At 40.7% G+C, this 24,089-nt stretch overlaps 2 protein-coding genes across 7 annotated transcripts in view; both read left to right on the top strand.

Moving 5' to 3' along the window:
* Positions 1–10,955, top strand: part of ADGRG2 (adhesion G protein-coupled receptor G2) — a 43,371-nt gene extending 32,416 nt beyond the window's left edge. For all 4 annotated transcript variants that reach the window (XM_088667774.1, XM_035116579.3, XM_035116582.3 and 1 more), the window contains 11 exons: positions 1,065–1,208; positions 1,305–1,427; positions 1,991–2,036; positions 2,247–2,350; positions 3,214–3,341; positions 4,985–5,253; positions 7,038–7,137; positions 7,774–8,057; positions 8,721–8,822; positions 9,885–10,037; positions 10,125–10,955. In XM_088667774.1, coding sequence (XP_088523900.1) covers positions 1,065–1,208; positions 1,305–1,427; positions 1,991–2,036; positions 2,247–2,350; positions 3,214–3,341; positions 4,985–5,253; positions 7,038–7,137; positions 7,774–8,057; positions 8,721–8,822; positions 9,885–10,037; positions 10,125–10,309 — 1,638 coding nt within the window. In that variant the 3' untranslated portion in view covers positions 10,310–10,955. The remainder of the gene's footprint in view (positions 1–1,064; positions 1,209–1,304; positions 1,428–1,990; positions 2,037–2,246; positions 2,351–3,213; positions 3,342–4,984; positions 5,254–7,037; positions 7,138–7,773; positions 8,058–8,720; positions 8,823–9,884; positions 10,038–10,124) is intronic.
* Positions 10,956–13,288: 2,333 nt separating this feature from the next.
* PHKA2 (phosphorylase kinase regulatory subunit alpha 2) overlaps positions 13,289–24,089 on the top strand; it is a 50,122-nt gene continuing 39,321 nt past the window's right edge. For all 3 annotated transcript variants that reach the window (XM_035116586.3, XM_035116585.2, XM_035116584.2), the window contains exons 1-3: positions 13,289–13,800; positions 16,656–16,850; positions 22,851–23,009. In XM_035116586.3, coding sequence (XP_034972477.1) covers positions 16,773–16,850; positions 22,851–23,009 — 237 coding nt within the window. In that variant the 5' untranslated portion in view covers positions 13,289–13,800; positions 16,656–16,772. The remainder of the gene's footprint in view (positions 13,801–16,655; positions 16,851–22,850; positions 23,010–24,089) is intronic.

The raw sequence follows: 24,089 nt of genomic DNA, 5'->3' as shown, positions 1-24,089 counted from the left end.
CCTCCTTGAGGGGCAGTATTTCAATATGAGTAGAAAAATGAGAGTAGCCCTAAACATTTTTTTTTTTTAGGAAAAAAAGCAATGGTTGTATCCAATAGTAGCTTTGTTTTAGTATAGAGTGCTTCTGCTTGCACAAACTGGAGCAGCTAATTTTTACTGGACAACTCCCCCACACACACACCCAGGCTGCTGCCACCCTTAAGTCCTCCTGCCCCATACGAAAGCTGCTTCTAAGAGTTGGCAGACCCTTTAAAATAGAATGGAGTGTGACGTGGCAGACTGCAGGAGCTTATTTTTAAAATATTGAACAATGATTACAAAGAGTTCCTGATCTGATGAAGGCTGACAGAATTGCTTCTTTTCTCTTGCAACTGACTCTGGTGTTTCTTCCTGCCATGCGTTTGCCTTGTCACAAGCATTCTATCCAGAGGAGATTGTATAATAATTTGATGCTTATGCCCTCTGTGAACACTAGAAATAAGATGAAATAATAATGAAACCTAAAAACCCTTCTTAATTGTTTTAAACTAGGAGAAACAAATCTATAGGAAGCTGCCTTACATTGAGTGAGACAAATTTGTATTGTCTACAGTGGCTGCTAGCGGCTTCCTAGGGATTCAGGCAAGGAGCATCTCCTAGCCCTATCGGGAGATGCTAAAACCTTTTTGATTTAAAGCTGCTGTTCTACACTTTGTACACAATTTTAGTTAGCCATTCTTAATAATGTTATTTTATGTTACCTATATATGAGTCATTAGGAGCTGGAAGAAGAGGACTTGCAGCATTTAGGGCACGCACAAATTCATCTGTTCACCAATTAGACTGAATGGGCTTGAAGAGGGAAATGCTTCCCCCATCCCACAGCAATGCTTCTCTTTGTTGGTTGAAGTTCATAATTAGGGGAGTCAGATTGGGGTAGAGAGATCATTCTGATGCAGTAAATGGAAGTAATACTCTTTACTAAGCACAGCTCCAGACTAGGCTAACGCGTCTAACACAAAACACAGGGTCCAATTGTCTCTCTATTTTGTATGCATAATATTTTTTCCCTCTCTCTTTTTAAGGTTGTTCTTGGATGTGAAGTGCCTACAAAAAGTGCTGGATCCATTACACTTCCATCATCAGTAATGACAAATCTGTCGGCAGAAGCTCAGCATCAGGCTTCTAGAATTACCTTCAACTTTTTTGAGAAGACAACTCTTTTCCAGGTATGCCAAACATCTTCAGACTTTAGCTTTAGTGTATTGTGGCTATAAATACATTTTAATACAATTAATATGAGGGTGTTTTTTTCCTCCCCCCAGGATCCCTCACTGGAGAATTTGTCCCTGATCAGTCATGTTATATCATCAAGTGTTGCTAACCTCACAATTAGCGACTTGAAGACAAATGTTACGGTCACACTACAAAATGCCAGCCCTACTCAGGTACAAATGGAATTTGGCCAGTTAACAAGCTTCTGTTCCTACAGAACACAGAAATGAAATGGTCTCATCACAAAAAGGTTCTAATTTACATTAGGCAGACAAGAAAAAATAGCCACATAGAACAGCTGAGATAATAATAATAATAATAATAATAATAATAATAATAATAATAATAATAATAATAATATATTTATTTGGCTGAGTTTCCCCAGCCACTCTGGGAGACTTCCAACAAAATACAATGGTCTGTTAAACATTAAAAGCTTCCCTAAACAGGGCTGCCTTCAGATGTGTTCTAAAAGTCTGGTAGATGTTTTTCTCTTTGGCATCTGGTGGGAGGGCGTTCCACAGGGCGGGTGCCACTACCGAGATATGATTTGATGGTGGTAAAAGAGCAAGAAAGGAAAAATTCCTGGTGGGTGGGTGTACACACACATTTGTCTATCTATAAATGAGAAATATTTGTAAACAGAAAGCTGGTTTTCTTTTTATTGTATTGTACATTGTTTAATTTCAAGGTGTCTTAGAGATAAATAATCTTTTCTCCCCCTCTCTCCAAACAGGAGAATTTGAATGTCAGATGTGCCTTCTGGGACTTCAGCAAAAATGGTACGCCTGTGTGGTTCTGTCTTTTAAATTTTATTAATTCAATCAGTTTATATACAACAACCAAAAACTCTTACATCTGTCCAATATATAGAAACTACAAAACAAAACAATCCAACAGTAGCAACTACTAGTTTAACTTGCATCAACTTTGTAGTAGTTTTAAATTCTACCAATTATATATTAACAATGGAACCTTTTACTTCCTGGCAGGTGGCAAAGGAGGCTGGGCTTATGATGGCTGTGTAGTTAAAGAGAGAAGAACAGATGCAACCGTCTGCAGCTGCAACCATCTCACAAGCTTTGGAGTTTTACTGGTAATGCTTGTAGTATATAACCAAACGCTGCAAACTAGGTCCTTGTGCCACTAGGTCTTAAAAGTGGCTTGCCTTGTGGCATGGAAAGGTGGGGAAAGTCACGGGAATATACTTGATTGCAAAGTCCTTTGGATTGTTGCTTAAAGTACCTGGATTGCGGTATTAAAAGAAGCTAATATGTGCTTAAAAACTAGTATGTGCTAAAGCACATGATCCTAGGTTCATGCATGGGAGAAAGAAAGACAGAGGTTCAGTTCAGGTGTACATACCGGTATATCTGTTTATTAAGCTGAGACATGTACAAGCTTTGTCCCCATATACTCCACCCGTTTGCTGCTTCTTCCTTCCTTTTCCAAGTGTTCTATGGAAGACTTCTTTCCCAGTTAGGATGTGATTGGAAATTATGGTTAATTTACTCAGGAAGTCTTAAGATGCTGGTACGCTGAGAAGATGAAGCTGTGGCCTAAGGACAGAGCATACGGGTGCATGGCTTGTGTAGCTATCTCAGTTTGGTAAAACCAGATATTTATGACTGAACTGAGCAAGAGAGATTAAGGTGGATTTTATAATCTCTTTGTAAAAAATATGGATAACACGTAGCATTTTTTAAAGAAAGGATTTATCTAGAGCCACCTTACTGTAGAAATCCAGTTACAGGTAGGTTAGCCATGTTGGTCTGGTGTAGTCGAAACAGAATAAAAAAATTCCTTCCAGTAGCACCTTAGAGACCAAGTAAGTTTGTCATTGGTATGAGTGCAGAAATCCAGGCGTTGGTTATTCTGACAGTGAATAACCAGAACGTTGCTTGTAAACGAAATTTGTTCTCATGCTTCAAAAGAAAACATTTATTGTTTCCTTTGCAGGATTTATCAAGAAACACCACTACTATATCTCCCACACAAAGGCTGATTCTGACTTTCATCACGTACATAGGCTGTGGCCTTTCAGCCATTTTTCTTTCTGTTACTCTTGTTACATACATTGCATTTGAGTAAGTACCTGCTCAATTCTAATCATAACATAATGATGGTTATTATTTATTGCATCTATTTATTTATTCAAGGTATTTATATACCAGTTTTCAGGTGGACCTCACGGAGTACCTTTCATAAGATTATTACAGCGATAAGTGCTGATTTTTTTTTAAAAAAAAATTAAGTTACAGCAAAAGACAACTTGTTTGTTTGAAAGAAGCTGTTGCGGCTCCTTCTCATTCCCCTCAGGGCAAGATGGTTCTGCAGAAGCCCCTGTGTGGCAGGCAGAAGAGGGAAGAGCCTCTTTCATGTGGCTTAAATATAGATGTAATCACACTGAAGGATATCATACTATATTGAAGGACATTGATGTTTTGCTATAGCTGAGAGCAAATTTCAGAAAAGAAACAGCTAAATTTTAAAACAACCTTGGATTTGGATTTGATACCCTGCTTTATCACTACCCAAAGGAGTCTCAAAGCGGCTAACATTCTCCTTTCCCTTCCTCCCCCACAACAAACACTCTGTGAGGTGAGTGGGGCTGAGAGACTTCAGAGAAGTGTGACTAGCCCAAGGTCACCCAGCAGCTGCATGTGGAGGAGCAAGGATGTGAACCCGCTTCACCAGATTATGAGTCTACCGCTCTTAACCACAACACTACACTGGCTCTCTTGGATTATAATAAAGTTTTGTTTATGTGAAGTCAGGGATAGAAATTGCCTTATACTGAATAAAACAATATACATATTTTTAAAAAACATCGTATTGTCTTTGCTATTGACTTTGATACAAAGAAACCCATTGAACAAATTTTACAGCACATGGCATGCCTTAGTGGACTGGTTAGACTCCAAAAATATTGCTCTCAAGCAGAATTGCTATGACCTGGATTCTGGAATTTAAATTCTTGTCCTATTGTCATGCAAATACATAACTAGCCCTACGACCTACCTTTTGTGTTCCAACCTGTGTTGTTGTTGTTTCTTATCTTCCCACACCTGATTGAAAAAAGAAGAGTGTGTATTCAGTAATTTCACAATTTCACTGTAAGAGCAGGGACATAAATGATTTAATAATTAGATGCCACTTTTCTTCGGAATAGTGATGTATCACCCAAAAAGACAATGTATCTGTTTTTCAAAACATTTTTGTTCTAATTTAGTTATAACAAAAAATATAAACTATTCCATTTGCATTATTATCTATTGTTATAGATAATTAGCTCTACCCAGACCTGTTCTTTTGCAAATGGAAATACTCATTCCGTTTGCAGAAGAGGGTAAGAACCAAGTGAGGAAGAAGCAGGTAGAATTGGTGAATATTGCCTGTTTGCTTCCTCCAGGAAAAATTAGGAACCATGCTAATTTTAAAAAATATAATAAAAATATAATAAAATCTTAATAAATTACTGATCAAGCATATTTTTAAACTGCACTTTTACACTTGTCTTTCACATGATTTTAGAATTTTAAGATACCTTGGAATTTATTAATTTCTGTAAATTAATTAGTAAAATTTCATCTGCACATATGGTCTTTGAACTGCAGTTGGAAAAGGTTATTTGTGTCTCACATGGCATTAAGACCATTAAGATTGTCACTTTTCTTGAATATTGTGATTGATCTTGATACAGGCGATGTTCATTTACTTGTTTTTCTAGGAAAATCCGAAGAGATTATCCTTCTAAAATCCTCATTCAGTTGTGTGTTGCTTTGCTTCTACTGAACCTGGTTTTTCTCCTGAACTCTTGGATTGCTTTGTATAAGAACGAAGGCCTGTGCATCTCGGTTGCTGTATTTCTTCATTATTTCCTTTTGGTTTCTTTCACTTGGATGGGCCTCGAAGCCTTTCACATGTATCTGGCCCTTGTCAAAGTGTTCAATACTTACGTTAGGAAATACATCCTAAAGTTCTGCATTGTTGGCTGGGGTAAGTATTTCTTTCTGGATTTATATTTGAAATGAGAATATATGTGTGTGTAGTGTGTGTGTGTGTGTGTGTGTGTGTGTGTGTGTGTGTCCCCTTCTAACTTGTTTGGAAGGATGGAATCCCATACTCACCTGAGAGTACAGCAATTGAACACAGTGGTGCTTTACTTCTCAATAGCCATAAATAGGATTGCACTGTTAGTTGCTAAAGGGAGATCTGTACACAGAGCCAATGTGCTGCAGTAGTGTGAAAGAATTAGACTAGGATTTAGATTTCCATGAGACGTTGAACTCAGCTACATTAGTCAAATTACGTTATAAATGCATTATAACACTGTGACACCAGATGGCGGTGTAGAGCTGAAATTGCAACTCTGTGATATTTTCCGTTGTGAGCTTTACAATGGTTTCCCCCCCAGAGCATTTTCAGAGCATTTTTTTTATAGCTGTGTAGATTTAGCCATAGATTCAAACCGCCTTCAGCCATGAGATGCATCTAGTCTTAGGCAAATCACTCTCTCTCTACTCAGCCTACTACACAGTAGCTTTTTTTAAATTAAGAATTTATTTGATTCAGTTTAACTGAAATGAAACAACAATAGAAGTCAGTGTTGTTGCAAGGATAAAGTAAAATATCATCATGTATGTTTAGTGAATTTTAAAATAATAGGATCATTATACAAATTTATGCAGCTCATAATTCTTGTCTTTTAAAAAAATATTCAGGCACAATTTCTTGGAAACTTATTCAGCAATTAATATTCAGAGGTAATCAGGATGTTATGGCTTGTAATAATGAACAAGAGCATTGCATAGGTGCAAATGCAATGTGTTGCTGCCTACTATCGCATCCTTCGGTTTCCAAGCAGCATTGCAATAGCATACCTGCCCCTGGCCGAAATAGGCCTACCTGAAGAAGGCATTCCAAAGGCAAGGAGTGCTGCTGAAACAGATCTGTTTGAGCTCTCAGAAAAAAAGATTTGTTTATACATATGCGTAGTCATGTGTTTTTCTTCTGACAGTGATGTCAGCAGACTGCTTTTGAATACGCTAATCTGAGATTTCAACTCCTTCTAGGAAACCTGCTATAGTCCAGGCACGTCCAACAGGTAGATTGCGATCTACTGGTAGATCACTGGACGTCTGTGGTAGATCACTGGTAGATCACTGGCTTCCCCCAAAGAAGCTCAACAACTTTGACCTGAACCCCTAAAAACAGGGCTTTCCTCCTCCCTAAAAATATCAACAACTTTGACCTGAACCCCAAAAAACAGTGCTTTACTTCCTAAAAAAGCTCAACAACCTTGACCTGAACCCCCCAAAAGGGGGTAGATCACTGCCAGTTTTTAACTCTGTGAGTAGATTGCAGTCTCTTGGGAGTTGGCCACCCCTGTGCTATACTAACATAGCGCTGTTGTAAAGATTATAAATGTGTATGTATTTCTCTGAATATTTGTAATATCAAGTAGTGCCCATCCACCAGCATGATATGTCTTCAAATTCCTAGCCCCCTGCATCCCTCCCTACAGGTCCCCAAAATCTGCTCTGGAAGGTCAGAGCGTCATCTAGAGTAGATTTGAGGAGCGGCAGGGCTGTGTAGGAGAAGAGAAGAAGAACCATTCCAGTCCTTTGTGCAAGCAGAGTCTGCTCCCACGACATTGTATTTAATCCTAAATACATGTTTTACTGTTGTTTCTATACAGCAGTTCTCACTGCCAGCTCTCCAACAACCTAAGTATGTTTTTGCTATATTTTCCATATACCTAATGCCTTTTTATCTTTCAGGGGTACCAGCAATTGTAGTAGCCATTGTACTGATAATATCTCCAGATAACTATGGACTTGGCTTTTATGGAAAGTTTCCCAACGACTCAAATGATGAATTGTAAGTCAGCAACAACCGCCATATGCTGAAAGTATGAAGTTGCTTAAGTAGCAGCAAATACAAGGATGATTTTTCCTTCTCTTAATAATCATTTTTAAGGTCCTATGCCATATGTGTGACTGAGTTAGTACCAGACATATCTCTGGAATGATGGAAGAAAAAGAAATGATATAAAATACGGATGTAAAATTAAAAGCACAAATTTAACACCTGATTGTTACCAGAATATAAAGAAACAAGATATTCCATTGTGTTACTTTAGGTGCTATATATACTTGATTGCAGAGTTGGAAAAAGTTAAAAATTTAAACCAAGTTAAAATCTGATATATATATATATATATATATATATATATATATATATATATATATATATATACTGTAAAGACAGTTTGTGGCCTAGTTACTAACTTTAGTTGCAAGTAAGGTAGATGTGGAGCAGTCTCATGAAAACTGCAGACTACATGGCCAATTTATTTTTTTATTCTTATGCATGATGGGATGCTGTTCTGGGGAGAGGGGAGAAAGGGCTTTACGTGGAACTAGTCACGTGACTTTCTCAGTTTAGAGCTTTTCATTTTCAAAATGTTTATGAAACTGACTGTCACTTTTCATGTCCCGTTTTGTGTTTTTTTAGTTGCTGGATTAAAAATGACATTGTGTTTTACATCACGGTTGTGGCATACTTCTGCACAATCTTCTTGTTGAATATCAGCATGTTCATAGTTGTGCTGATTCAGCTTTGCAGAATCAAAAAGAAGAAGCAACTTGGTGCCCAGCGAAAAACCAGCATCCAAGATCTTAGGAGTGTTGCTGGCCTCACGTTCCTACTGGGAATTACTTGGGGATTTGCCTTTTTTGCATGGGGCCCTGTAAATCTTGCATTTATGTATCTCTTTGCCATCTTTAACACCTTGCAAGGTATGTTCTTGGTTGGTTTGTTTTTATTAAAAAAAGTAGATCGTATTAAGACATAATTAACAGAATACTTACAGCACACTGTACAGTGCACACAAAGCACTATCTGCATGCAATCCTTTGGTCCCAGCAAAGGGCGTAATAGGATCAGTTGAATCCTGCTCTTTGATGATCTAACAGTTTTATAAATAACTAGCTGGCCCGGCCACACATTGCTGTGGCTCATCCCTGTGACTGCCACCACCCTGTTCCGACCCATGACCTAGTATGTCCTCTCGGCCCAGTCTGCAAAGCCGAGGTGCTGTGGAGAGGGAAGGTTTCCTAGCGGCAGTACCAGTGTAGTCGTCGCTAGAGGGCACTGTTTTGCAACCTCTCCTGTGCTCCCAGCATCCCTGGCTGTGTGAGTTTTATGTTCTGGAACAGTGGGTTTTACCTGCTTTACCTGCCATAGGTGTGACATCTATCTACACAACCTTAAATGGACACTTGCATATTCGCTTGGGATGTTGTGTCCAAATTTCAACGCAATCGGTCAAGCAGTTTCGGAGAAAAGTGGAGACTAACCCACATGCCCATTTTACTTTTATATATATATATATATATAGATTACAAAACCAGGTAAATCCGGTGTGTCCCTTAAACTTTGACACATTTTTTTTTTGGCAGGTTTTTTCATTTTCATTTTTTACTGTGTAGCGAAGGAGAATGTCCGTAAGCAGTGGAGAAGGTATCTGTGTTGTGGAAAGTACAGACTGGCTGAAAATTCTGGTAAATATTTTTTTTAAAAAATCTTAAAATTAAAATGTGTGTACAGTCATACCTCATGTTACGTCCACTGCAGGTTACGTCTTTTCAGGTTACGGACGTACCGAACCCGGAAGTCCCGGAACGCATTCCTTCCGGGTTCAGCGGACGTGCATGCGCAGAAACACTAAATCACGCTTTGTGCATGCACAGAAGCACCGAATTGCTTCATGCGCGTGTGCAAAAGCGCTACTTCAGGATGCGGCCTTTTCATGTTGCGAATGGGCCTCTGGAATGGATCCCGTTCGCAACCTGTAGTCACAGTGAGTTGAATCTAAAGGTGCTGGGATAGCTCAGTTGGTAGAGCATGAGGCTCTTAATCTCAGGCTCATGGTTTTACATTGGGCAAAAGATTCCTGCACTGCAGGGGGTTGTACTAGATGACTCCCAACTCTACAGTTCTCCAATTCTATGTATCTTTGTAAGCAGAAAATGCTTACAAATCAGATCCCGCACTATTTCAAATGATCCCCCAGTGTGGACGGGCGGGCAGTGCTGTGCAGAGGAGGGACTGGGAAGACACTCTTGCATGAACTCTGAGCTCGGGTAAGGCTTCTTTGGGCGCATCTAGAATTTACATTTTTCACTGTTGCCAAATAAATTTACCAATGTCAAACAAACCATTTTCAGACAGTACAATATATTGGTTTGTCAGTGTAATTTATATACTGTTGCTAACTCTGTATTTACACCATCACCAGAAACTGTTCTGCAGTGTTATCAAAGTGCAAGTTGGCATGCTATTTGAAGCAGATTAAAAATCAATTTTTATGAAACTTAAGTTTTTGTTATTAGTGAAATTAGAGAACTTTGGTATTAAGAGAAATGGATAGTCAACATTTTCAAAATTACCAAGGATAAAACAACAATAAAAAATGTAAAGTATTGGCAAAATCTATAGTTATAAAACCATTGGGTGTAATTGGGGGGTTTATAGATAGGAGGTTTAAATTACATTATTAATTGTACTTTGAATGGAGCTTTAATATACATAATCATTCTTTTGTAATCCTTACTTTGCTGTAGACTGGAGTAGAACTGCTACAAATGGATTAAAGAAGCAGAATGTTAACCAGGCAGTATCCACTTCCTCCCATTCTTTGCAATCAAACAGTAACTCCACTAATTCCACCTCAATGCTAATGAATAATGATTACTCAGTGCAAGCAAATGGGAATGGTATGTATACTAAGATACTCAGTTTCTATATTGAATCAGTCAACTGGCTCAAGTTCTAACAAACTTTTTTTTTAATAAACATTTCAGGCAATGTTTGCAGTGAGAGGAACGGCGTTTCTTTCAACGTGCAAAATGGGGATGTGCGACTTCCTGACTTTTCAGGGAAACAGCTCATATTTCAAGATAACAATGACACAGGCCCTAAGAAATCTTGCATTTCACTTAGAAGGACTTCAAAGAGAGGGAGCTTGCACTTTATTGAACCGATGTGACATTATTAAAAGTTGCTATTGTTTCACATAGTGACATATAGGTTTATTTTAACCGTTTTACATAATGTGAGAAGACTCCCCCCCCAGAAAAGGACATTATTTAATATATAATAGCAAAGCTTCAAGGCAGCCTCTGATTGTCAAAAGAGTTTGTATTGGTTTTTTTTTTCTTTTAACGTCAGTGAAATTAATTGACAAGGTACGTTAGACGTAGCATCATGACTGGAAAACATGATCAGCTAAATTGTGTGGGTTTTTATAACAGTGGATGTTACAAGTTAACTCGAAACATTGTACAGTAATGTTGTATTACTATAGATGATTAGAAGCGAAACTGAAAAAGATGTTTAACAGCGAGATCCTTTACATGTCTGTTCAGAAATAAGTTCCATTGAGTTCAATGGAACTTACTCCTAGATATTTGTGTAGGTTTGCCTACATAGTAATACGGTATGTGATGTCTGTTTCTTCCTTTTAATAGGATGTAGTCACAGACATAGTATTGTATATAGACAAAACAACAACTACCTTTGATTATCCTTTATATTTATTTCTTGTAAATTAAGTTTAATATTCCTTTGTATAGAAAAAAATAGTTGTGCAGAGTTTGAAGCCTTATTGTAATTATAAATTTATATGAAGTGAATTATTTCAGTTATCCTCGAATACTTGTGTAAGTATATACAAAAATGTGTCTGTGGAATAATTTAAAATGGTCATATACAAGTTGGGAAGACATTAGATTGCAAGTATGACTTCTGTTGGTGAGCTTGCTATTCACAGTTTGAGAACACATGAAAGCCTATTGGGAATTTTTTAAAAAATCTACAATTTAAAGATGGTTAGAGGAAAATCTACCACTATTTCTCCCCAGAATGATGTTGTCATGTTAAAATAAAACCACTCACAGGTGTTTGGGCTTGAAACAAATTATTCAAGCATTGGTGATGCCACGCCATTTACCAAGGATATATATTGTAGCAGAAATCCTTCTCCTGAAGGACTGCTTCAGAGGGGAAGGGAAGTGATAATCTTCCTGTTGCCCCTAAAGCATTGCTTTGGGGAGGGATTTGTAGTTCCTTTATATCACCGTAATTCCTTCAGCAAACACTATTAATTCTTCATCCCTGCTTAGGGCTAACAATTATGCATATCCACTTCTGCCAGGGATGTTTTCCAGCAGCAGATATATGTGTATATGGACCATTCATGGTTGGAATCAGTTTGGGGAATCAAGGGCACACTGGGTCATTTTGACAAGCAGTCTTTCACAAGTGGGCTATACCAGTCCTCTATACCAGCCCCTGCTGCTCGCAAGACACAGGTAAGCAGCCACCAGGGCTCGTGGTGCTCTTGCATCAATGCATCATTTTTTCCCTTCAAAATATAGTCTGCCCCCCCCCAATGTCTGAGGGACAGTGGACTGGCCCCTGCTGAAAAAGTTTGCCGACCCCTGGTAGTGTCACAGGCCTCTCCTTTAACCTTCTAATCTAGACTGAATGCTGATTTTATGTTTAGACCACTTTCATTCTGAGTAATAGAACTGTTTATCCTTAGCTGCAAATTCTTGACAGATGCATTCTTGACATGTAACATGTACAAAGAAAGTGAAACCAGCAGATGTAATTTATTTTTTTATTTTATTTTTTTGGTAAATAATTCTGTTAGCTGGCTAGTAGATTTTGCTGGTTTTTTTTTAAATGAAACTTTGCTTACACTTTTAATTTTTAATCTTCAGTGGCAGGAGAGAAATAAACAAACACGTATTTCTGCCAGTTATGTCTAGCCTAAGAAACATTATGCCATAATCATAATTATAGCATTATAAGGCTGTTGGTCTTTAAGATGCCACATGGCTATTTCTTTTTGCAACAACTAACACATTATCCCCCCCCCCAATAAGCAAGTGACATTCGCCCACCCCATGCTTTTCTTTTGAAATTATTTAAATGTGTGTAAATACTGACATAGATGATGCAGGTTCCACAAAATGCCACAGTACAGTGTCTGGAAAACTCTTGCAAAAATCAGTTTTATACCCTTCACGTGTATTTAAATTGTACAATTTGGAAGCAAGCTTGAGAATTGCTCTGGAAGTAAACTACTTGTCGCACAGGTGGTGTCATCAGGAAAGGTTCTGCTGAAGACAATTGGGATTCCAGATGACTAGCAGATCAGAGAACTGAGCCCCAACCAACAAAATGATGAATTTCAATAGGGGCAAATGTAAGGTTCTACATTTAGGAAGGAAGAACCAGATGTGCAAATCTAAAATGGGGGGGGGAGAGAGAGAACACCTGTGAAAAGGATCCAGGGGTCTTGGTGGACCACAAGATTAACATGAGTACAAGGCAATGCAGCAGCAAAAGAGCTAATGCTATTCTAGGCTGCATCAACAGAAGCATAGTGTGATCAAGGGAAGTCATAGTATCACACTATTCCGCCCTGTGTCCAGCTCTGGGCAACACAATTTAAGAAGGATATTGACAAGCAAGCAGAAACGTGCAGAGGAGGGTGACTAAGATGATAAAGGAGATTGACGGAACATCAATAAGGGCTTCGACGGTGGAACGGTCTCCCTTCGGAGGTTGTGGACTCTCCTTCAAATCACTGGAGGCTTTTAAGCAGAGGTTGGATGGCTTCCGCTGAGATTCCTGCATGCATTGCAGGGTAGTACTGGACTAGATGACCCTCGAGGTCACTTCCAACTGTACCATTCTATGATTTATTAGCAGTCCAGGAACTTCCAATGCAGCAAGGCTGAGCATCTTAGCTGAGCGCTCTGCCCTGCGTTCTCGCTCCCTCGCGCTGATCCTTCTCCCCGCAACAGGAAAACAGCTTGCGAGAAAGTCCTGGCAGGCTTATAAAGAGGCTTCATCTAAAAAGCAAAACAGGACAGGCAGAATGCACCCACTGTGTTACGTACACGCAGGCGCAAAATGAAACCCTCCTTCCTCTTGCATCCCCCCACCCCCTTTTACCGGAAGAGCAATGCAAATATTTTTTTTGTGGCTCACGTCTTTGCTGTCACATATATATCTTCGCAGACCTGCCTAAAACGCGAGCGGCTTGCAATAATTTTGCCGGCCCCGCAACCAGTCTAATAAAGAGGAGGAACTATTTCTCGGGCCCGGACGGCGCGTGCCTGGCTGCAACCTGACCCCGGGAGTTGGCCGCTGCGGGAGCTGCAAGCAAGAGCTTCATCCTCGCCGAGGGAGGCGCTCCCGGGGGACTGACGAGGCTCCCGGAAGAAGAGCCGCGTCCCGAAAGCGACCCTGAGCTTCCATTCCGGGGCGGCGGGGTGCCTGGGGGGCGAGGGCGACAACTCTGCCAGGTCGGGCAAGCGAGCTTGAGCAGCTGGTCAAGGAATGGGGCTTTCCTGCTGAGGGGCGAGAGCTGCCCGCCCGCTCCTTTTTGGAGAGCTCGCAGGAAGAAATAGCACCGAGCCATCCCGGAGGAGAAGAATGGGAATCGGTGGAGATCCTTGGCTGGTAAGGGGGCATCTCTGTTTGTGGCGCACTTGCATTGTGTGAGTTAAGTGAAAGGGGGCTGGGGGCTGTCCGATGCTTTAGAATCGGAGGACCTTGTAGCCCCACCATCCGAGCCTTTCGGTTGTATAGGACGCTTCATCTTAGGAAAACGCAGCTTTTGTTTCGCCAGTTTTATTTATTTATATACCGCTTGCTTGCAGTAGTTAAACCAGTCTACGGTAGGTAGTTAAAAGTATTCAAAGAATCAATAAGCATTTGTAGATATTTGTCCAAAGAGAAATGTTTTAAGCAAAGTGCTAAAAAGTGAAGGCGCCTGCCTGGTATCAATAATAGGCAGGGAGTTTCAAAATGTAGGTGCTGTTGCACTAAAACTGCAGAAGGAGTAGGATGTGCTGCACGTATGTGCTGCATGAGGGGGGCACGTATTGGGTGAGGTGGTCTCTCGAGTCCTAAGCCTGTGAGGGCTTTATATACCAATACTAACCCCTTGAACTTGGCTGGTCACAAATTGACAACCAGTGCTGATATCTGAGCAGAAGTATAATATGTCGGCAGGGTCTCACAGCTGTCAGCACTTGTGCAGCAGCATTCTATACTAAATGCAGTCAAGTACAGTCCAAGGGAAGCCCCACATAGTGTATTATTTTATTATTATTTATTAAATTTGTGTGGTGCCCTTCATCTGTAGATCTCAGGGCAGTTCACAGCATAAAAACACAAAATACATAATAAAAAACAAAACAATAGCACACACACACACACACACTGTGTATTGCAGGTCACCAGTGCCTTCACTACTGTGGTCCAGCTCTTCAGATCTAGGAACAGACATAACTGTTGTAACAGGTGCAGCTGGTTAAAGGCACGTCTAGTCACTAATGCTACCTGGGCCTCCAGCACTGAAGCTGGATCCAGAAGCATCTCAGAATGTGCTTCTTTAGAGGGAGTTAGTTCAACCCTGTCCAGGCCAGGCAATTGAGCAATTTCTCCGACATGGAAACCACTCGCCCACAGCGCCTCCGTTATGTCAGGATTCAAGTTCAGCTTATCTTCCCTAATCCACCCACCGTCTGGGCACTGGTCCAGGGCCCACACAGCCTCCTGATTCAGATGTTATGGAGAAACGGAGCTGAGTGTCATTAGGGTACTGAAGGCATCTTGCTCTGAAACTCCTAATGACTGCTCCCAGCAGCTTCATACGTAACTGCCAGGGGCTGAGAAGCACTCTTCCAGTGCCTCTCTCTGGGCTCTTTCCCATAGGTAGTACCGGAACCACTGTGGTATAGTGCCCTCAATTCCTATTCCATGGAGCTTGTCCAGGAGGGTACTATGGTAGGTGGTATTGAAAGCCATGGAGAGATCAAGAAGCAGGAGCAAGATTGCACACACCCCTTTGTCCAGCTTTCTGTAAAGGTCATCCAAGGACAGTTGTTCAAGGATAGAGGACATTGGTTATGTTCTAAAGAAGACAATTCCAAAGAGTAGCCCTCATTTATAATAAAAAGCATCTACGGTAGCAACTTTCAGATATAAGCAGTTGAGGAGAACACCTGCTTTAAAAAAAGTAAAATCGTTATGCTAAAGTAATGTCACAAATAGCAAGACACTGTAATACTCCTAGGCCTTCCCTTTTTTTGCTAGTGTAGTCAAATTATCATTCTGTACCCTCCATTCTGTTTGTTTTCTGTCCTCAGCAGTGTAACACTGTCATGTTACATCAATAGTACATCAAATGTTAAAAATTGACCTGGTTACCATGGGTGTACCTGGGTGGGGGCGGGGGCAGATGTCCTCCTAAATCAAGTAAATAAAAATACTTAACTGACCAATTGTATCACAGATAACTCAGTTCTGCCCCCCCATTACATAAAGCTTGCCCCCTAAAATAAATCCTGGCTATGCCCATGCTTGTTACAATTTTTATTTTCATTTGCAATTTCACTAGCACTACTATTGTGCTTCACATTAGTTAACCAGAACTAAATGCTACCCTGCCCCTACCGGAAATTACTGGCCACTATTGCTAATTTAGGCTGCAGTCCTATGCTTATGCTTACTTACCTTTGAACTCAATGTAAGCCCCTTTGAACTCAATGTAAATGCACTGGGCAAAATGGGCAGACAGTAGCTCCCTCCAAGGCATTTCCTTATCTGAGATAGACAACTCTGGGATTTGGACATCTCAGACTTAGCTTGCATTTATGTATGACAAGGTCCTTCCTGAAGCCTGGCAGTTCAAAAGCATGCCAGTGCAGGTAGATAAATAGGAACTGCTGCAGCAGGAAGGTAAATGGCGTTTCCATGCGCTCTGGCACTCGTCATGGTCCTCTGTGCACCAGAAGCGGTTTAGTCATGCTGGCCACATGACCCAGAAAACTGTCTGTGGACAAACGCCAGCTCCCTCAGCCTGAAAGCAAGATGAGCGCCGCAGCCCCATAGTCACCTTTGACTGGACTTAACCATCCAGGGGTCCTTTACCTTACCTTGTACCTTTTATGTTTCTCAGGGTTTTATGAGGGCAGTTAAGTTATCCATGTACAATGGTTCTTGGTTTTGTTCTATACACAGCTAGATGTCTAACTTGGACATAAGATACTGTTGATGACCTTTAGCACAGATAATGGAATTTGAATGAGGGTGGAAGCTGGATTGTATGTCCCTATGGAGTATGGATATCATTTCAAGGGTACAGTAATATATTGAACAGCTAATATGAGTAGTGAGCTTGCTTCCATGTAATTGTGTATAGGGTTGCTGCTTCAAGAGTATAGTTGAGACGGTGAATTATATGTAGGCAAAAGGGGAAACTCCCTGCCTATTTTGTTGACAACTACTCTGTTTATTTTGGAACAAAGATGCCTGCTATCATCAAGACTTACAATTCAGTCTGCTGATGGATGAGTGAACTGTTAGTGCTAAAAGCTGCTAGAAAGACATTGGCACCTCCAGCCACCCAGCCTTTCTCCTGAAAAATGAGGAGCAGAAGCAACTCTGGAGTCCGTCTAGACGGCTACGCCCGGCTTGTTCAACAGACCATTTTGAGTTATCAGGTCAGTGCCGCTACTTACGGGTGAAAGGGTTGTTTCTGTTTTTAACAGCCCTCTCTGTTTTCATATTTATTTGTTGCTTTAGCTAGATGTGAAGAGAATATTTTGGATCATAGATTCATGGAACTGCAGTTGGAAGGGCTCCCGAGGGTCCAGTCCTGCACCCTGCAATGCAGGAATCTATGATCCAAAATATTCTCTTCACAAGGTTTGCAAGAGTGTAAAGAAATTTTTAGGGGGGGAACTGAGGGGGATGCCCCAAAATAGCTCAATAAGGACTGAGCTTGCTCAGTGGCCATAAAATATGGAGGTCACATCCATTTTAAGCATTATTTAACTGTCATGGCTTCCTCCCAAGAATTCTGGGAACAAATTTGTTAAGGTAGCTGTGAGTTGTAGTTCTGTGAGAAATAAACTACAGTTCCCAGGATTCTTTGGGGGAATCCATCTTTGTTTAAAGTGGTGTAAGACCACATAAATGCATGATGTGGATGTGCGTAACTGTTGGGAGGAAAACCAGGGAGAGGACTGGAGTAGAATCCTGAACAGTAGCACTGGATCCAGTGAAACATTTTGCTGCAGGTCCCATGTGCATTATTCAATTTTCCCACTTCATATCACTTACATATTGTGCTGTTAGAGCTGCTTGTACATTTATTCTTATTTTAACAAAATTTATATGCTGCTTACTCAAGCAAAGAACTTCAAAGTGGTTTACAAAAGACAGTAAAATATTCATTAAAAATACCAATAAAAGCGAACATTAAAAACCTGGTGGTTTATAGTATATAGATATAGTCAGTTATTTTAAAACAGTTATTCTTAAATCATGTTAATGTAGCATACTAAAATTACATGCCTTGTTAGGCTTGCTGAAGCAAATAAAGTTTTTAGCAACATGGCACAAAATTGTCACCATCGGTTTCCATGTGTAGGTGCCACAGATATCAATAACACTAACTTGGCTAACATGTACCTGTGTCTTTTAACCACACACATATTTTTTAATGGATAATGGTACACTTGTCATGTTTGGGTACATTCTGCTACATGGAAATGATACAGGTACAAGAGAATAGTCTCTGTGACTCTTAGGATAGATGTGCCTATAATTGTAGGTACATTGTTGGCTGCTAGTATTTATTACGTTGTGGCTAAGGAATAAACCACGAGCATTGCAGAAATCTTAGGTAAAGAATAACTAGAGCCATTGGATAAATTTGGGCTCCTGGATAATAATAATAATAATAATAATAATAATAATAATAATAGGCTCAAATTCTCCAGTTTGTTGAGCTGAAGTCACCCTTTGAGAGAGAGCAGCAGTGTCTTTTGAGGGAGCCTTCAGTTAAAATACTTTAATCTACATTGATGAGAGCGGGATTTTTTTCCATGAGTCACTTTCCAAATATACTTCTTACATAGAAGCGTATGCTGGAGTAGGACAGAATAAAGGGCATAATGCAAATTTAAGACCCTAAAGGTCATTGACAACTTTGATACCAGACTATGTCAGGAGCAGGCTCTACAGATGACAATTCGTAACTTCCCTTTAAAATTGTCTGCTGGAATAAGACATCACAATACCAAGCAAACCTCAATAGAAAACTGAGGAAGATGTGCCACAACAAGATAAACAGGTATGTCCAATGCAACTCCAAAAATTGAGTCACGTTTTACTTAACTTGAGGGAAACCTTGAAATGTAGAATTAGGAAGACTCCATGCTGTATGTGCCAGAGATCCACTGTGGTGTGTGTGTTTGTGCATTTATGAAATCATTTTGAAGTCAATAGGGCCCCTTGAGGATGAGACATGGTGGGTACAAATCTATTTTTGAGAGTGGCATCTTTCTTTTCTTCCTCCCTCCATCCCACCTTTTAAAAAACTCTTTTCACACGGTAAATGCCTTGTTTTCCTACTTTCATCTCTTAGCCTGTGCATGCATCCAGCACAACAGGATTCTGGGAGGGAATGAGCGATCTGTGGGCTCCTCTCTGGTCCAATCAATCCAAACTCTTCTTCTTATTATTCCCAATCTCAGTCCCATTATGCTGCCTTCATGTATACATAGGTAGTGCGGGAGAGGGAGACAGGGCTCCAATTAGTTTTTTTTTAGCTAAACCAAACCATGGTTTAGTGTGAAAGACCAAAATTTCCCAGAGCAAAGATCATGGCTGCAGTGCTCTTTCCCCAGTTTTGCTGTTGTTCTGCCACCTGTGGCTAAGCTGTTATTTGGCTTAATGTTGCACCCGAACCTGGGCTTGTAGCTTTCGTGGCTCCAAACCAAAAACTATAATCAAGGTTTGCTGCTTTTGGTTTGCTTGAGGGAGACATACTATGAGCCTGGATTTGGGTGTAACATAAAGCCAAACAGTGTGGAAGCGGCAGGAGGGCTGGGTGAGGAGGGCTGTTGCCACAGTCTTTGCTCTGGGAACCCCCAAGTAATTTGCACTAAGACACGATTTGTGTGTAACCTGGGTTGTGCAAGCAATGTGCCTGCAACACAACTGGATCACACTCTGCTTGTGTGTGCGTTTTAACCGAACATTCACTGTTTGTCTGTTTGTTTTTAACAAGGCATGCTATCTGCATTCTGATTCTGATGAGAAAACCACACAGTTTTATTTCACCACTGAGATGGCTATAGCATCACTGCATAGCTACAGCAAACCTGATGTTATATAAGCTGTCGTGTTTACCAGAACTGCACTGTGGGCTAGACTATGTTAAGAGATTAGAGCTGCAGAATGGTTACACCAGTGTAGCTGAGGATCAAATTCATTCTTATTCTTTGGTATTATGCACGTGGTTTGAATCTCATCATACAGAAAAAAGATAACACATGTGCAAATTTGTACAACCTTACGATTCTGCATGTTGTGTATGCTTATCTGCAAGTATGACGGTAGATACACAGCTTTGGTAAACTGCGTTAGTACAGTCTCAGCCAAATCCTCGTCCCAGGTGAATCCCTAATGATTTCACTAAGCTTGCCTTGCAACACAATCTGTTCATGCAGAGTTATTTTCAGTGCCAGAACCATGGCACATTAGTTTTGTAATCACAATCTGATCATGTAATGGCTGCATTCATTCATAAACCAATAACCTTGGCTTAACAAACTATTCTGTGCATGCATTCTGGTTCATGACTCCTGCTTTGCTCATCACCTCAGCCTTCCCCTGCCATGAGGGGGCAAGTGAGCCAGTGTAGCATGAAATCTAAACCCGGAATCCTGCTTTGTTTCTGTCCCACCAGCCAAGTCACTGGCCAGGCTTCAGTTAAGGTTTGCTGTTGGCTTACAAATCCTGACTTGTTAGGGATGAACAAACCACACCCGGAGCTGTTTTGTTTACCCGCTCATGCCAGGTGGGGAGTGAAGTGGAAGGAATCAGTATTGTGCACAGTATAATTTGTTAAGCCAAGGTTTCTTGGTTTATCGTTACATGTGAATGCAGCACTGGGTCAGTAAGCATATCGGTAAGTGGAGATTACTGAGCTAGAGGGAAGCTTTGCACCCGCCTGCTCCACACTTACCACAGTGATAGTGCCTTCTTCTGCCTGCTCTCCTTCATTCCTGTTTGCTGCAATTTGTGAGACTCCAGTTCCTTATCGTAGCTACTGAGGGCTGGCATGCGCCCATCAAACAGCATTAACACGATGGCACATGAGCTTCCCATCCATCAGTGAGATATTAATGGGACCAGAGACTTACCTTATTTTGGACTTGCCAACTTCACTTAGTAGCTTGAAGGGTCCATCTGTTCAAAATAGAAAATGATTGAATGATAGGACTCTGAACAGTATGAGATCTACAAACCTTGAGGACAACCAGTTGGGTGTTTGTTTTTGGAGTACTGAGACAGAGTACCAAAAAAGCAACCTAAAAAAGATGGAATATGTCCTTCCAACTTTGCTGTGACCATGCCTTTTGCATAGAAGTGTGGCAGCACCGATACTTTGGAACTCCCTGCCTATTGATATCAGGCACTGTATTTCTTTTGGTGCCTGCTGAAGGCATTCTTATATAAACAAGTCTACATAAGACAAGTCTATATATTAAAACTTCATATGAGTTTTAATTTGTTTTAGTCTATTGCATTGTGGTTTTACCTTTCTGTATGTTTAAAATTATGGTTGTAAAATTTTAAGTTATAATTTCATTGCTTTATCTTTTCTGTAAACTACTTTGAGTTCCCCCCAACCATCAAGGGGTATGTGCATTTTATGAAATAAACAAATAGAATAAAATGTTATTTCACCAGTGTACTCATCATGAAGGTTCCTACCTATGTGCTTTAAGCAGGCCAGTGCGGAGATTGTCTGGGGCCTGTGCAGGAGTCTTATTCTTGGCTTGACAGTGTAAAGCTGTCAGGCTCCTGGCAGAGGCCCCAGGCCAGCTCAGCCCCCAGAGGCCTGGGGCAAGGCTACCCGTCCCCCCTGCATGAGGCTGGATGTGAAAACAGGGGGTTGTAGACTACTTCTCTTTGCATGCACAACATCATGCTATTGCAGGCAGTGGAAACCAGCAGTGCAAAAGCACAGAGTGACTTCTAAGCTCAGTTCCTTTCTCGCCACACCACACCCTGCTCACTTTTTACCCCTTGTTCCTCTGGCACCAAGACATAATTTGGGTAGTATGGTTAGTCCTGAGTTGGTGTCTTCCACAAGCACAGGGGCAGTCATTATGTTCGCGTGCTATTTGTTTATTTTTGTATCTTACAGCCCAGCCCTCACAATGTCTTACATAGATGTAAACCCTATTGAATTCTGTGGGGGCTTACTCCCAGGTGTGTGGGGCTGGGATTAAAGCCTTAGATAATTAATTACCATGCAAGAGCAAATTCCAATTCCAATTCCAAAATAAGTTGTGCAAACTCCTGTCATTTAAAATGTAAGACACGTTTTTAAATGCCATGGTTTTGCCCCAGGTAAGCAACCCCCCCCCCAAAGCTCCATAATTTATACTGTGTTTTACTAAAACTTTATTCCCTCAAAAGTTTAATAATTAATAGGTTTAGGGATGAAGACTAAAACAGTCCACACAACCTGGCTCTCCCTGTGACCTTGAAGCATAAGGACAGTTGATAACAGCCGTTGTGGCTCTGTAATATTTCACAACGTTTCAAAACCTAAAGATCATTCTCTGTTCCTGTGCACACTCAGTTCCCCAGAAACCTCCTCCTTAGAATGTTCCATTACTCCTCTGGCCCTGAGCCCAGAATGAAGCTGCTGAAACACACACCCTCCTCCTTTTTCTCCCCATACCACAGAAATGAGTGCTTCAATTGACCTATGTCTAACATGCAATATAAGACAAAACTACAGGTTCCACGCAGACATGCGAACCCCCCCCCGGTGTGTGTGTGTGTTTGCCCCCCTTTAAAAAACCTGAATGTAGCTTCCAATGCTGCAAATTTCAGCAGCAGGAGTAAAAAAAACATGCTCAGCCCTTTTTTCTTTGGCTGCTTCTCCTCTCAAAAAGCTGCACGCACCCCAGCTGATTTTCAGTTTACAGGCAAAAAGATAAGGCTATGTTTCCTTATGGAGGTGAAAAGCAACGGAGGAGTGGTTTTGAGGGGAGTGAGGGGAACATCCCAGATGGAAAACTTAAAAGAGCTCCTTTGCTCTGGCCTGGTATATGGCTTCTTCAGGCAGCTGTAGGGGCCTCGTTGTTTTGCAATCCAGGCTCAGCCATAGTGTTCATTGGACCGCTGGTGATGTAGCGGCCAAATGTAGGAAGAACACCCATGAGAAATGGAGAAATTCAAAATCATTGGCATTTAAAGGCAAATCTACCTCATTCATACTTTCTGAACCAATACCTGAACCTATGATTCTATGGCTCCCCACTAAAATTCGCACTTCTCTGAATTTTGTGGTGCAGTTCTCTAGCCAAGTAATGTGTACAAAAATGCATATGCTAGGGTAAGGTGTGCTGAGAAGTGCTCAGGCTGTTTAACCCTTTTTCCTTTTTTTTCTTTTTAAAATCTTCTTTCAGAACCCTGTTACGGGACTGCTCTCCGCCAGTACTGAGCAAAAGGATGCTTGGGTACGAGATAATATTTATAGCATTTTGGCTGTGTGGGGCTTGGGGATGGCCTACAGGAAGAATGCAGATCGGGATGAAGATAAAGCCAAAGCATATGAATTGGAGCAGGTATGTCTTTGGATCGCTATTTACTCGCTGTTATGATATGTAAAGATGAATTTATTTATTACTTACTCTACAAGGGAATAAACATACTGTCATTTTCAGTGCATAGTGAATACTGCTTAATTTATGGGTGGTGTTAAATAATTGAAAAGTGGTAAGATCGCCCGCATTTGAAGGACAATTAAGGGTCCCCTTTTGAACAGCTTTGTATAGCTCCATTCACAGGCTCACCTGAAACAAGCTCAATTTTAAGCCCGCTTCCTAGCAGGCTCAAATGTTGACATTTTGGGTGCAATTCAAGCTTCATGGAAGCCAGATTTCCTTATGAGTTCCTTCTGATGCCCACTTCTCAAATCTCATCTGACTTTTATAACAGCAATGGCAATCTTTCTTTCTTTCTTTCTTTCTTTCTTTCTTTCTTTCTTTCTTTCTTTCTTTCTTTCTTTCTTTCTTTCTTTCTTTCTTTCTCTGTCTTATTATTTGCTATGGCCTCAGAAACTCAGGAAATCTATATGTCTTAGCAGGTGCTGCAAAGCATAATGAATGCTGTTGCTGTTGTTTTTATTGTTACTTCCACCCATAGCTGCCAAGTTATCCCTTTTTTACAGGGATTTTCCCTTATGCTGAATAGGCTTCCTCGTGAGAAAAGTGAAAACTTGGCAGCTATGCTTCCACCATCACCACCTGGACGTTTCAGTGGCAAAAAGGAAGAGGGTGGCTGAAATGGCAGAGGGAGCTAATGCTGCGTGCAGAGCTAATCATGATCTTAATCCAAACCAGAAATATTTGGGATTTGCCTTGTAATTAGCTGGCAAGTTTTGAATGAGGAAAGCTCATGCTTTAAATTCCCCAACTCTGAACTACAGCAGCATAACTCCATGTGACTGCTATGTCCCTGAGGAAAACTCGGAGCTTCTATTTATAGCGTAGGAATGATTATTTTTAAAAATTACTTTGGTTCTGTGACCACCCAATCACTTTAGCTGTGACATTAAAGCAATTGCTTATTGTTCTAGCTTGTATCTTTGTCATAAAATCAGGTTACGCAGCTGAGCAAATTGTTTTCTTAAATGTATAGGATAG

This window comes from Zootoca vivipara, chromosome 4, assembly GCF_965207765.1.
Source record: "Zootoca vivipara chromosome 4, rZooViv2.hap1.1, whole genome shotgun sequence".
Classification (NCBI taxonomy): domain Eukaryota; kingdom Metazoa; phylum Chordata; class Lepidosauria; order Squamata; family Lacertidae; genus Zootoca; species Zootoca vivipara.
Note: the sequence above shows the minus strand (reverse complement) of the source record. Positions and strands in the feature narration are given on the sequence as shown.